The 12,423-nt window shown below is 48.3% G+C and overlaps 1 protein-coding gene across 6 annotated transcripts in view; it reads left to right on the top strand.

The window, feature by feature from the left end:
* BRPF3 (bromodomain and PHD finger containing 3) overlaps window positions 1-9,967 on the top strand; it is a 34,373-nt gene extending 24,406 nt beyond the window's left edge. For 4 of the 6 annotated variants that reach the window (XM_058663952.1, XM_004590320.2, XM_058663966.1 and 1 more), the window contains exons 11-13: window positions 1,997-2,094; window positions 6,391-6,545; window positions 7,686-9,967. In XM_058663952.1, coding sequence (XP_058519935.1) covers window positions 1,997-2,094; window positions 6,391-6,545; window positions 7,686-7,869 — 437 coding nt within the window. In that variant the 3' untranslated portion in view covers window positions 7,870-9,967. Of the gene's footprint in view, window positions 1-1,996; window positions 2,095-6,390; window positions 6,546-7,685 lie in introns of those variants that run through there. The other 2 variants (XR_009245355.1, XM_058663976.1) reach the window with 2 other exon arrangements.
* The last annotated feature ends 2,456 nt before the right edge of the window (window positions 9,968-12,423 follow it).

Here is a 12,423-nt window from a genome sequence, read left to right as displayed (position 1 = left end):
TGCTCACTTGAGTTAATTAGTACGTACATAACCCTGTAGTTTTATGGATCTTGTCTTGGACTAAGGGGCTGCCTTGCCAGGAGGAGAGGCCTGGGTGGTGCTTAAGGTGGGAGGTCAGAGGGGGCTGTTCTCTGGGCTTCCCCTTGTGCATCTGTGCACACTCTGGTTGCCCTGGGTTTGAAGTTTCCATCTGACACACAGGCAGCAGGCCTTTTCTTCTCTCCTTACTTTCCGCACTGCTTTGTTTACCCAAAGCATTCATTTCTTGTACATGTGTTGATGAGTGCGTGCTTTTCTGTTCCATTACCCTCTGTGATTGTCAGTGCCTAGAAGTCAAGACCAGGAGAGGTTTGGTGTACTTTGTGCTTCTGGTGGTGACATTCAATCCTTCCTTTAAAAATCATATAAAGACATTTGCAAAGAATATTGAGCTCCCGGAGTTCCATCCTGTTACCCCTTTCTTCATTTCTTCATGTTGCCTTCTGTTTACTTTAGGCACAGTTTTAACAGTAGTGACCCAAAGCACAGGCACGTCTGTATTTTTTTTTTTTAATTGTTGTCCCATACTTTTCTCACATTGACATATTTCTAGATTTCATACTACTGGAGCCATGTTTCTAACAACCAATGCATTCTAGTATACTGATCCATTCTAGTGTTAGATATTTGAGTTGTTCCCAACATTGAACATTATATAGAATATCATATGTCCATAGTTTTGTTCAAAATTCCTTTATTCACTTTTTAAGTTTTTTTTTAAAAAAATAAGTTCCCAGGGAAGGAATTTACTGGAGCACATGACTCACACTCTTTTGCTTTGTTTTGTTTTAAATGGCTCTTGAGGTGGACCTCCCAAGTGACATTCTGAAAGGATTGTGCTGGGCAGCATGTGATGACGCCAGCTGCATCTCAGCCTGTCCCTTCTGTATGGGATTTGCTACCTTTTGATTGCTATTGCCGTTGATTCAGGAAGATCAAAACAATACCTCATTATTTCAGTGCATTTTAAAAAATGATAAATGATAGTGTCTCTTTAGAAATTAGTTTTCCATCTGTGAGATTTGGGCCTTTTTCCTTGGTTGAGTGTGATCACCTCTTCATTCCCAGTTTGTAGGCTTGGGGAAGGAAAGGGAGGATCCCCTGGGCATTCAGAGCCTTTGTAGTACCCACTCCTGCGTGTTCGTGCACAGGGTGTAGAACCAAGGATACTCCCGAGAGGTGCAGTGGCTGCTCTGGGAGTGGCAGTCATGGGATGGTAGCAGGGGAATTTGAGAGCAGGGTTATAACAGAAGGAGGCTGGTGAAGGACCTTAAGACCCCCTTGGCTCTGCCAAGGACCATGCACTCATGTGACCCAGATAGCCAAGGGTAGCCCCACCAGGAAAGGACTTTTACAAGTGGCTTTCCCAGGGTGTCCTCCCTGAAGTCGGCCACAAGGACTCTCCACCCGGGGGTCCCCAGAGAGTGGTGTGTGGTTTTGCCCAAGCTGGAGGCCTTAGGGATGAGACAGTTACATTTTTCCAGGGAAAGCCACCCCAGGATTCTAGTTCAGATACTGGTGAACTATGACCTGCTCTATGTGTTTGTGTGGCCCATGAACCAAGACATATATAATTTTTAATGTCACTTTTTTAATGATTGAAAAAATCAAAAGGATAACATTTCATAATATGTGAATGTGACATGAAATTTCGATTTCAATACCCCAAAATAAAGTTTTATTGAGACATAGTCATGCTTCTTCAGCAACAGAATTAAATAGTTAAGAGAGCCCGCGGCCTATGAAACCTAAAACTGTGTGGCCCTTTACAGAATGAGTTTGCCGATCCCTGATCTGGTCTAATGACTTTGAAGGAAAGGGCAGGGCAACGGAAGGGTGGAGGGTATATCACTGACCTGTTCCTGCACCGCCCCAGTCACATGGAGCCCACAGGCAGGTCTTTTGGGCACCATTGCAAGTCCCCTTCGAGCTGTCTCCTCCCCTCCCCCACCCCCAGGCAGAAGCCTCCTGCTGCCCTTTGAAGACCGCGGAGACCTGGAACCCTTGGAGCTGGTGTGGGCCAAGTGCCGAGGCTATCCTTCCTACCCTGCCTTGGTGAGTCTGCCCCAGACGCCATCCTCCTACCTCCTCTGGGCCGCTCTGGCCCTTGCCTTGCTTTGGGGGCTAATTTGGTTGACCAAGCCAGCACAGAGTAGTGAGACTCAGGGTACCCTTAGCTGCAGATGGGAGGGGGAGATTGACTCCTTTCGCTGTCCCGCAGGGATGGACTTGGTGCACATGTGGACTCTGACTGATGGTCAGAAAGCCAAAGTTTATTAGTGGCATCAGACTTTATACACTGAGGGTCATATGGGATAAGGGAGGAGGTATTGAGCTGATCAGCAAAACCTATCAACAGTTTCTATACTTTTTTTGGAACTCCTTTTGTCTTGTATATTCCACCAAGTGTTCTCATACACATGCTGTCCCCGCAACTGTTCTTATACAAATGATATCCAATCAGGTATACAAAAGATAGCCATTCGGTTGGTCTCATGCAAATATTATCCAATCAACTGTAATCCTGTGCTTGCTGACCTAGGGTCACAATGTCCTCCAATAGACTCCCATCCTGGGTGGGGCAAATCAGCAAGGCTCCCAAATGGGGGCAGTTAAAATAGGCCAAAAGCTTGCCAAAACTGGAGTTCTTAGTAGTTTTTTTTAACTTTATTTGAAAGAGAGACACTCTTTAATTCCCTTCCGTTTGCTGGTTCACTCCCCCAAAGGACCATAGCATCCTGGTCCCCCATGGGAGTTACGAGAGCCCAGGCACTTGGGCCATCTTTCATGGCCTTCCCAGGTGCATCAGCAAGAAGTTGGATCTTAAGCAGAGCATCCAGGACACCAGCTTAGCACTGCATATGGGATGCCAGCACCCCAAGTGGCAGCTTTAATGCAGCACACTGCCGCGTGGGCTTCAGTCCTTAGGATTGTGATAGCTTTTATTTATTTGTTTAGGAAAGTAAAGTTGTGCCTGTTTTGCAGGGGGAAAAAAAAACCCAAACCTGATACCAATGATAGGATCATCTAGTTGAAAAGTGGCAAGACTGGAATTTGAGCCCAGAACTCAAAATTCTTGATATTAAAATCTGTATCCCAAGCCAACTGAATTTAAAATCATCCACAGTTCTATTTTCTCAGGGAAAACTTGGTCTTTCTCCACCCGGCCTCTTTAAAATGCACAAATGTGCATATAATATGAGACAATGCTCAGTTTTTAACTTCCCCTTCATTTAGCATACCACGAACTTGCAAGTCTTATGTCATTATCTGTTGTTTCTTCAGATGTTCTTCATCAGCATCGTTTTTCATGACTGCATCATCTTTGGTTGTATGGACTCTATTTTAACCACTCCCTAGCTGGTCACTTTGATTGCTGTGAACTGTTCACTGAGATAAACAGTTGGCTATAATCACCGTTGTAGTAATCTTACCTTTGTGCACACCTAGAAAGGATGCTTAAGTGTACCTACTTGGCAAAGTCCATATAAAATTATATAAAGAATTTGCCAAATTACCTGAAAGTTTATATTCCCACCAATAGTAGCTAGCTTTGTATTGCTTCCAAAATATAAGTAGCTAAAAATTCCTTTCCTACCACCTTGTTATTTCTTAGAGCTCTTTCTCAGCTGTGGAAGACACCAATGATTCTGAACCTGTGGAACAGGTCTGGATCATTTTGTAGAATTTGTAAAATAACACAGATCCACCCAACAGCTATTACATTACATTAGACTGTTAGGGTGTGAATATTTTTCTGAAAGGCTTCCTAGATGATCTGTAGCCAGGGTTGCGAAGCATCATGCCTCCCTGTGACATACACACACAGTTCTGGGCTTCGATCTCCTGCACATCTGTGATGCTTGGGCGCCTTTAGAGGGCAGGAGCTGTCTTGTTAGGACAGATAAGACAATGGGAGTTCAAAAGACAGTCTAGCATCTGCAGGAGCCATGTGGAAACCTGGCTGGTCTGCCTTCTGTCCTCCCTAAGCAGACACAGATGTTGAAATACACACCGGGGTCCATCAGCCTGAGATCTAGTCCTGGCCCTGCCCGACTCCACCAGGGGCCAGACAGGACCTCTAGTTTGATCAACAATGAACTGATGAGGGCTGTGCCAGTCTTGGGTTCTTTTTAAACCTCACAGTTGTAAGAAAGATAATCTAAAACTAAGTCGTTATTGTTGTTTTTAATTTACCTTCTTAAACATACATTTTCTTTCATGACTAATGAAATTGAGCCACCACCTGAACACAACCTGTGTCTTTATTTGGTATATGCTCTCCCAGTCTTTTTCCTGTGTGTACTTCAATATGTATTTGCAGCCATAATGAATATAGTTTTAATCTTTCTGTTTTTTGGTTTATTTATTAATTTCTTGGTGTTTGTCTTTTAAGCAGATTTTTTTTTTCGGTGAAAGTAATGCACCATGTTGTAGAAGATTTAGAATAATAGAAGGGGGGAAAACCAGCATGAATCCCAACATTCTGACACATTTGCTTTGAGCATTCCTGCTATTGTTCAAATGTTAAAGTTGTGAATAATAGTTTATGCATGTGTTTATTATATAACAAATTAATTTTTATCACAAAACATTTTTTATATTGTGCCTCTCTGTAGCTTTCACTGAGTGAATGAACCATTGCTTATTATTTTGATATGAGACAGCTGGTCCCATGTGCCAGACTTATCTACCTTACTTTTGCCTTGAAGGGAAGTTTTTCACCCTGTGCAGACACCCTGGGTTCCAAGGCAGGAACCATCAAGGCACAACATTTCAGAGTAGCCGCACTGTCTTGTTTAGTTATCCAGGAAGCTTTTGGGGAGGGTGGTGTGTGGTTATTCTCACCAGGACCCTTAGCTTCAGTTTTGGGAGGACAGAAATAAGAGTCCTGGTCAAATTGCGCTACTAACAGGTGGTGTCGGGGTGGTCCTTCCTTAACCGGAGCACCTGCTCTCAGCTGCTTATCTGGAGAGGGAGGTGGTGAAGTTGGCAGGCAGCCAGAGATAAAGAGTCAGCGCAGTTGATTATGAGGAGAGGCCCATGGGACCGGGTGGAGGAGTTAAGGTTGCTCCGTCGCTGGAGAAGTCGGCCTGCTCAGTCAGTTCCCGGGACTTTGTGGTCTTTGTCCATGGAGATGTCAGCCAGCTGCTTTGGAAGCAGGGTCTGTGTAGGAGGCAGGGGGCAGTCAAGCCCAAGCCCTGTCCAGGAGTCTGGTTTTGTTCCTGCTCCTGCTCATGGCTTGAACCAGATGCACCATTCTCCTGTGCTTGCCATTTTCCTCTGCCTCCTAGCACCTGTCGGCACACATGCCAGCATCTTCAGCAAGGGCTCGCATGGAGGTGATGCATGACTAAGAAAGAGCTTTGGAAACTGCAAGTGCTTCATCAACTTGGAGAATTCTTTTGTGCTGATATTGCCGGGAATTTTGCCAAGTACCTTGTTCTGAGCTAGACAGGGGCCAGAGGCCGGGAAAGGTCTGAATAAGTGGATTCAGTCCCTGCCCTTACGGCCCTTGCTGCCCTCGAAATGTCCACCTCCATTGGCCCTTGTTTACAATCACATCATTCTCACCTCTGCACCACCTTTCTGAGCTCAGTCTTCCAGCTATACACCAAACCACCTTTCTGATCTTACCATGAAGGTGTCACACTGTATCTGTAGCAGAGTGGCTTCTCAGAGGTGTTAAGAAATGGGGCTGTGCCTTCGTATCCTTTGCCAGCTGGTGGTTGAGTGCTATTATCTCTGAGGGAGGGGCGTGCCCTAGGCCAGGAAGGATTGAGGTCAGGTAGGAAGATGGTCAGGAGCCAGGGTCATGTTCAGTACAGCTGGAAGGACGTCCTTCCTGCTGATGCACAGCTTTCTTTAGAGCTTTCATACCTGGGGCAGGCCCCTGGCCACTGAAGTGAATTTAAAACGTTCTGAAAGGGAGTTTGTTAGCAACAGAATGGCCTCTGTTCTTTATCTCTGAGGACATCGGGACAAAAGGATGTGCCCATCTAGCATGACCAGTAAAGATGCCCTGTGCAGTCTTGGGGCATGAGGGTTTCCTGTTGCTTCTGTTTTAACTCTAGGATCTGGTAGTTTGGGGTGTAGGTTCCTTCCTCAGAAGGACTGATTGGGCAGGAGTGGGAGGATGAGGACAGTGAGATTGGGGAACTGTCAAGATTGCCATTTCAGGGTGCCAAGGGTCATAGCAAAGGTAGCCCCTTCATCACATGGCTGTCTACAGGATTGAGCCTCCACATAGCCCTGGTGTGGGGTGCCTCAGCAGTGGATCCCACAGCTGGGGGATGTCTCTGCTCACTCTGCCCTCCCCCGCTGAGTGCCCATCTCCCTTTCTGCCTCCAGATCATCGACCCCAAGATGCCCCGGGAGGGCCTGCTGCACAATGGTGTCCCCATCCCCGTGCCCCCACTGGACGTCCTGAAGCTGGGAGAACAGAGACAGGCAGAGGCTGGAGAGAAGCTCTTCCTTGTCCTCTTCTTTGACAACAAGCGGACCTGGTAAGTGGCTGAGGGTTTGCCAGGGTTGGGGTTCTGCCCAGGTGAGTGGGAGCTCTTCCCTGACAGCAGCTAGCTGGCACGTGCGTGGGAATAGTGACTTACTGTCAGAGATCGCCAAGATTGAGTTCCCTGGGGAACACTGACTTAGGGATTTACACAGGAAGCCAATCAGGGAGAGCTTGGTTGAGATGGGTGAGAGATACAGTATTGGCAGTTGGAGGGATGTGTGTTGACCCCCAGTGTGCTTGAAACAGGTCCCAGCCCAATCCCTGGGGGCAGTGTAGAGCTCGGTGGTTTGTTAGAGGTTGTTGGGAATTGGGCTGTGCCTCTGTACCCCCATGGCAGCTAGTCAGTGGGTGCAGCTCTCCCGGATCCAGGCAGCTCCCTTAGCAGATGTTTCCTGGGCAAGGCCCCAGCCTGTTGGCTGCCAGTGCTACTGGGTTCTGGGCAGTGCGGTGTCCACTGGAAGGGACTTGCCCATTCACGGTTCATAAATACCTTAAAGCTACTCTTGGCATCAGTGTGAGAAGCTCTCACTTCGGCCTCCATAGACTGAGGAGATAGAACCAGCTAGTAAGATCACAAGAAGAATAACTGCCATTTGTGGAGTGCTTTCTCCTGATCCTAATAAATTACTACATACATGAGTTGCATTTAACCTTCTCACAATCTGTTTTTGCAAATGAGAAAGCCGAGGCTCAGATCAGTAAAAAGACCACAAAGCCAGAACTGGGCTGCACACAAGGATGGGGTGCTGAAAACTGCTGCCAGCTACATGGTAGAGTCCTGCCAGGAGCTTTACAGGGAAACACCGTGCAGTGAAGGCCCCATCAGAGATGAGGACAGAGCGTAGTATCGGCTCCACAGCTTCAGCTATAGCTCCCCGGTTCCCCAAGGCAGGGATCGGCCAGTCCCAGGGTAGAGAGATGGGCCCTTGGTGATCCCTGAGCCCTGAGACCCCTCAGCAGAGCTCAGAGAAAGATCTGGCTGCCAAACAGGTCTCATCCTGGCCTTGTGGCTGTCAAGTTCCTGGTAGCTTCTGTTCCCACCTCCTGGTCTGGCTGGTCTTGGGCAGGTGGGCTTAGAAGAGCACCGGTGGGACTCCCCATGGTCCAGCTTTTCACTGTGCTTGCATTTCAGGCAGTGGCTTCCAAGGGACAAAGTCCTACCTCTGGGTGTGGAAGACACTGTGGACAAGCTCAAGATGTTGGAAGGCCGTAAGACCAGCATTCGCAAGTCTGTGCAGGTGGCCTACGACCGCGCCATGATCCATCTGAGCCGAGTCCGGGGGCCCCACTCCTTCGTCACCTCTAGCTACCTGTGAGGGCGAAGCTGGGCCTGCATCCACCTGCCCTGCTTCTGTCCAAGGGACCCAGGGAAGCCTCTTCTAATCCAAGCCAGGTGGATAGCCAGCAGCTTTCCCCCTCTTGTGGCAGGCCAGGGACTGGGCCTGTCTCTACCAAGAGCCAGGCCTCAGTTCAACCAATACATGGTTCCCCTGGCAGGCCTGCTGTGTGCCAAAAACTCCTACCCAAGGTCCCTCGGGATATTCTATTGAAGAACCCGTTAGAAGTGGAAACGTGTGGGGCTGGAGCCCAGCCAAGGAAATGGACCCAGGCTAGAAGGCAGGAAGGAAGTCCTGGGTTCCATGAGGGGCTGTTTGGCCCTCTTCATTCCCCTCCCAACTACCAACACCTCAGGATGGGTGAGGTTCTGACAGTGATCCCAGAGATGCTGTGGATGGATGCGCCAGGATCCCGTGGGCAATCCCCCTGAGCTCTGCTCTCTCCTTGTCATCTGTTTTAACACGTCTTCCTGTCCCATCCCCTGCACCTGGGCCAGTCTCTCTCTCTCTCTCATGTTCTTTTCCTTTCTTTTGCTCTTGTGCCAAACTGATGGGAACCATGCCCAAGCTGGTCTTTTCCTTTCATGTTGCATTCCCCTGAAGGCCAGCTGCTCTGCCAGACTCCTCAGGGTACAGACAGAGACCATTTCCCCAAAACAGACATTGGTACCAGCACAGCGCCCCTCAGACCCCACTGCCAAGACCTGGCTGTGTGGGTGCACCTTGTAGATTGCGACAGGGGCCCTCCTATTTTTGCCCTGTCTTCCCTCGAGGTAGGCTGAGGTAGGTGCACCTGTCAGGCTGGGTGTGAACGTCCATCGGCTCACCTGGATGTGGAGGGGATTGGGTGAAGACTGTCCTTCCCTTGCCCCTTTGGGGGCTGTCCCATTTCTGTGCCACAGTCCCAGCCTCTCTTCCCCACTGTGGGTGGACCAACACCTGCCCTCCAGCATCTCTGCCCTGCCCACCTCTGCTCTTGCATCCCAACTCTAAGGATTACAACCCTATTATTCCCAATCCCCTTTTCTCTTGAAGCCCTCCCCACCTTCACTTTCTCAACGATAGAAGGATACCAAAACTGTGAATGAGGAATGCTGACTGACAAAGCAACACACCTCTCAGAGGCTTCGGCATCGTTTCCTGGACGTTTTCTTTTTACACCTCTTAATTAAGCACCAAAGTTGCAGGGCCAGGTTGCAGGCTGTTGATCGCCATGTTGATTTTTAACCTGACGTTCTTTTTAATTGTTTTAACTTTTTTCGTAGGGGAGTTTTGGACAAAATGAAGTCACTGGGGGAGATCACTGCCATTTTTGCACATTCAACTTTTTAAAAAAGAATACAGCCAACCAACCACCACAACTTCTTAATATGTTTGGGACACGAGCCAGAGTTTAAAAGGGAACCACCAAAACTTCTCTTTAACACAAAGGACGGGTTTTTGGATTTTGTACAATAATAAAAAGCAGAATCCAGCATGTGGCTAGGGAAGAACATGGTGTATATAATTGTAAAATACTGTTCTAAATTATTCAGGCCTCTGCTTGGCCTTGTCTGAGTCCTCCAGTGTGTGACTACACAGTGTGGTTTATCTCCAGGAGCCAGCGTGTCCCCTCTCCCCGGCTAGTTGGTCCACTGTGGACTCTGTGACCCTTGTCTAACCTGTGTTGTACGGTCTCGGGGCTTTCTTCCCCACCCCCTTGCTATCTATCTCCTCCTTCCACTCCCCACCCCTCCACCTTCTCTCCCTAGTCTATTTTTCAGTCTCTTTGAACCTCCCAGTCTCTGAGTCTCCTTTTTAAAAACACTCTGCTAGGCCGAGAACGGCTCAGATCCTGCTGTGGCATGGGGCCTGCGTGTCTCTGTCGCGTCTGCTGTGAAGCACATGATGCTCTATTTATTGTAGAAAGTGACTTTATTTGCTTTCTAGAGTTGTTTATAACAGATGGTATAAGAAGTAATAAACAGAGAAAACTCTATGCCTGTAAAGAATACCAGAGTTAATTTTACCTACTATAATAAAACTGTCGGAAACTTATTTTCTCTCTGAGAAATAAATGTTCTAATGGGCAGCCATTCCTGTGCTGTGTTTGGTGTAGTCGCTGGGGCTTACTTCCTCTTCCCAACTCCTGCAGCCTACTCCTCCCCCAAAAGGCTCCTGGGGGCTGGGATTGCCAGGCCGTGGTGGGCTCCCTGCTGGCGGTGAATGTGGCCAGCTGACCCGTGTACGCCTAAGAGAAGTATGAAGGAGAACCTTGACTTTGTGGAGCATGTAGCCTGTCTGCTCACACCTCGGCTGCTCTGTGGCCATGTTTGGGAGGATCTGCCCCTCACTTAGCCCCCTGAACATTTGCAGAGCTTGCTGAGGCTTAACAGCAGTGCCTGCTCTGCCTTGTTGCTGCTCCTGTTCTGTGGGTGAGTGGCTGGGACACATGGGTTTCATGTGAGTCTAGCAGCACCTGTTGGAGCCGAAGGGTACCCTGACTTCCTCAGTCTTCACCTCCAGATGAGAAACCAGACCAGCAGGTTTAGACTTGACCAAGGTTGACAGTTAAGAAACAGTGATGGAATCCTGGACTCTCCTGTGGGCTTCATGTGTCCCAGGGCTGCTGGCCGTGTAGCCTGCCAATGGCTGTGTCGGGAAAGGGACATCTTGAACAGAAGACTTGCCAGGCCTATGGTGTCTCTCTTACCTTGTGCTCTTTGATCATGCCTGATTCCAGGTGCGGCAGAGGACACAGAAACTCCATGATCACTTCCCCTGTAGGGCCTTGGACATTCTTGTCACTGATACCAGTTAAGTGAGAAAACTCTCAATCTGATAAGACATTGACTACCTTCAACGTACCAACAGTTCTCAAGGTGCTCACAGCACAGTTTATGCCCTATCACAGATGCCTCTGGGGCCAGATGTGTGTAGAAGTCTTGGAGCAAGGCATCCTGTTGGATGAGGAATAGTAAAAGCTTTTAGAGAGAAATAATTCAAGCCTTAAAAAATGGGATTCAGGCCCAGCGTGGTGGCCTAGTAACTAAAGTCCTCGCCTTGAACACGCCGGGATCCCATATGAGCTTTGGTTCTAATGCTGGCAACTCCACTTCCCATCCAGCTCCCTGCTTGTGGCCTGGGAAAGCAGTTGAGGATGGCCCAAAGCCTTGGGACCCTGCACCTGCGTGGGAGACCTGGAGGAACTTCCTGGCTCCTGGCTTCAGATCAGCGCAGCACTGGCCATTGCGGCCACTTGGGGAGTGAATCATCGGGTGGGGGATCTTCCTCTCTTGTCTCTCCTTCTCTCTATATCTGACTTTCCGATAAAAATAAATCTTTAAAAAAATGGGATTTAAAAAAAGTCGTTTAGGGGTCAGCATTGTGGTATAGCAAGCAAAATCTATGCTTGAAATTGTCAACATCTCATATCAATGTTGGTTCATGTCCTAGCTGTTCCACTTCTGATCTCGCTACATGCTAAAGTGCCTGAAAATGCAGTGGGAAATGGTCCAAATGTAATCTTTTTAGAATTCTGATTTGGAATTGTAAAGAGAATTGGATACTATTTACAAAAAATATTTAGAGTGCAATTACAAGTTCACTGTATGCCGTAACTTTGCAAACAAATGTCCAGGTGGGTAGAATTTGAACAGATGAATCTGTCAGTGCTTACAGATGAACAGCCTAGGCCAAATCGGGGCTCAGGGAGGTATCGTATGGATTTCGATCTCAGTGACTAACCAACAGCCCAGCCTCCTGGAAGCCAGCCAGTGGTAGTTTGGGGATTACAGGTCCAATCACTGATAGGCTGTGTGACCATGAGACCAACGGTCAGCCTCTCTGAGATGGACTGAAGAGAAATTGGGGCAAGGCTTGAGTGCCTGGGAGGTGTCAGCCTCCACTGTGGGGTCAGAACCCAGAAGGAACTTGATGGGGAGCCTGTCAGCGAATCAGACGTCAGAAGTCAAAAGCTGGAGTGTTAGGACTGTGCTGGCTAATTTTGGGGAGCCTGATTTGCAATAGATCTGTGTTTCCTGCAGGATGTCTAAACAAACTGAGGCTTAGGGGTTCAAGAAAAAGCAGGTGATGGATATGTGGAGGACATTGGAGCCACCCAAGGCAGGAAAGCCAAGAAGAGTAGTGTGAGGTGGACAGATGTAAGAGCTTCTGGGGGAGGGGGTGAGGCAGCACCTCTAGAGGGGTCTGGGCTCCAGGGGTGGGGTGGGGTGGGGAAGGGGAGAACTTGCAGCCCTCAGGGTGCTGTAGGCCTGTGTCTCATTGCACAGACAGGAGAGGAGGGTCCTGAACCAGCTCAGTAATTCAACATTTCCTGCTTTCCACAAACTTAAAACTCAGAGCCTAGGGATGAGCAAATGTGTGGGTCATGGACTTTGTCAATGCTGTGACTGGCGTTCATGGACTGAAATCTGCAATAGTGTAATGATAGGGGACACCCTGATTTGAAACAGAACTCCTTATTTTCCTAAAACATTTGAAAATAATAAAAACGTTTCCCAAGCCTGGCAAGATGACCCAGTGACTAAATGC

The sequence above is a fragment of the Ochotona princeps genome, chromosome 1 (assembly GCF_030435755.1).
Source record: "Ochotona princeps isolate mOchPri1 chromosome 1, mOchPri1.hap1, whole genome shotgun sequence".
Classification (NCBI taxonomy): domain Eukaryota; kingdom Metazoa; phylum Chordata; class Mammalia; order Lagomorpha; family Ochotonidae; genus Ochotona; species Ochotona princeps.
This window is presented reverse-complemented; position numbering and strand designations above follow the sequence as displayed.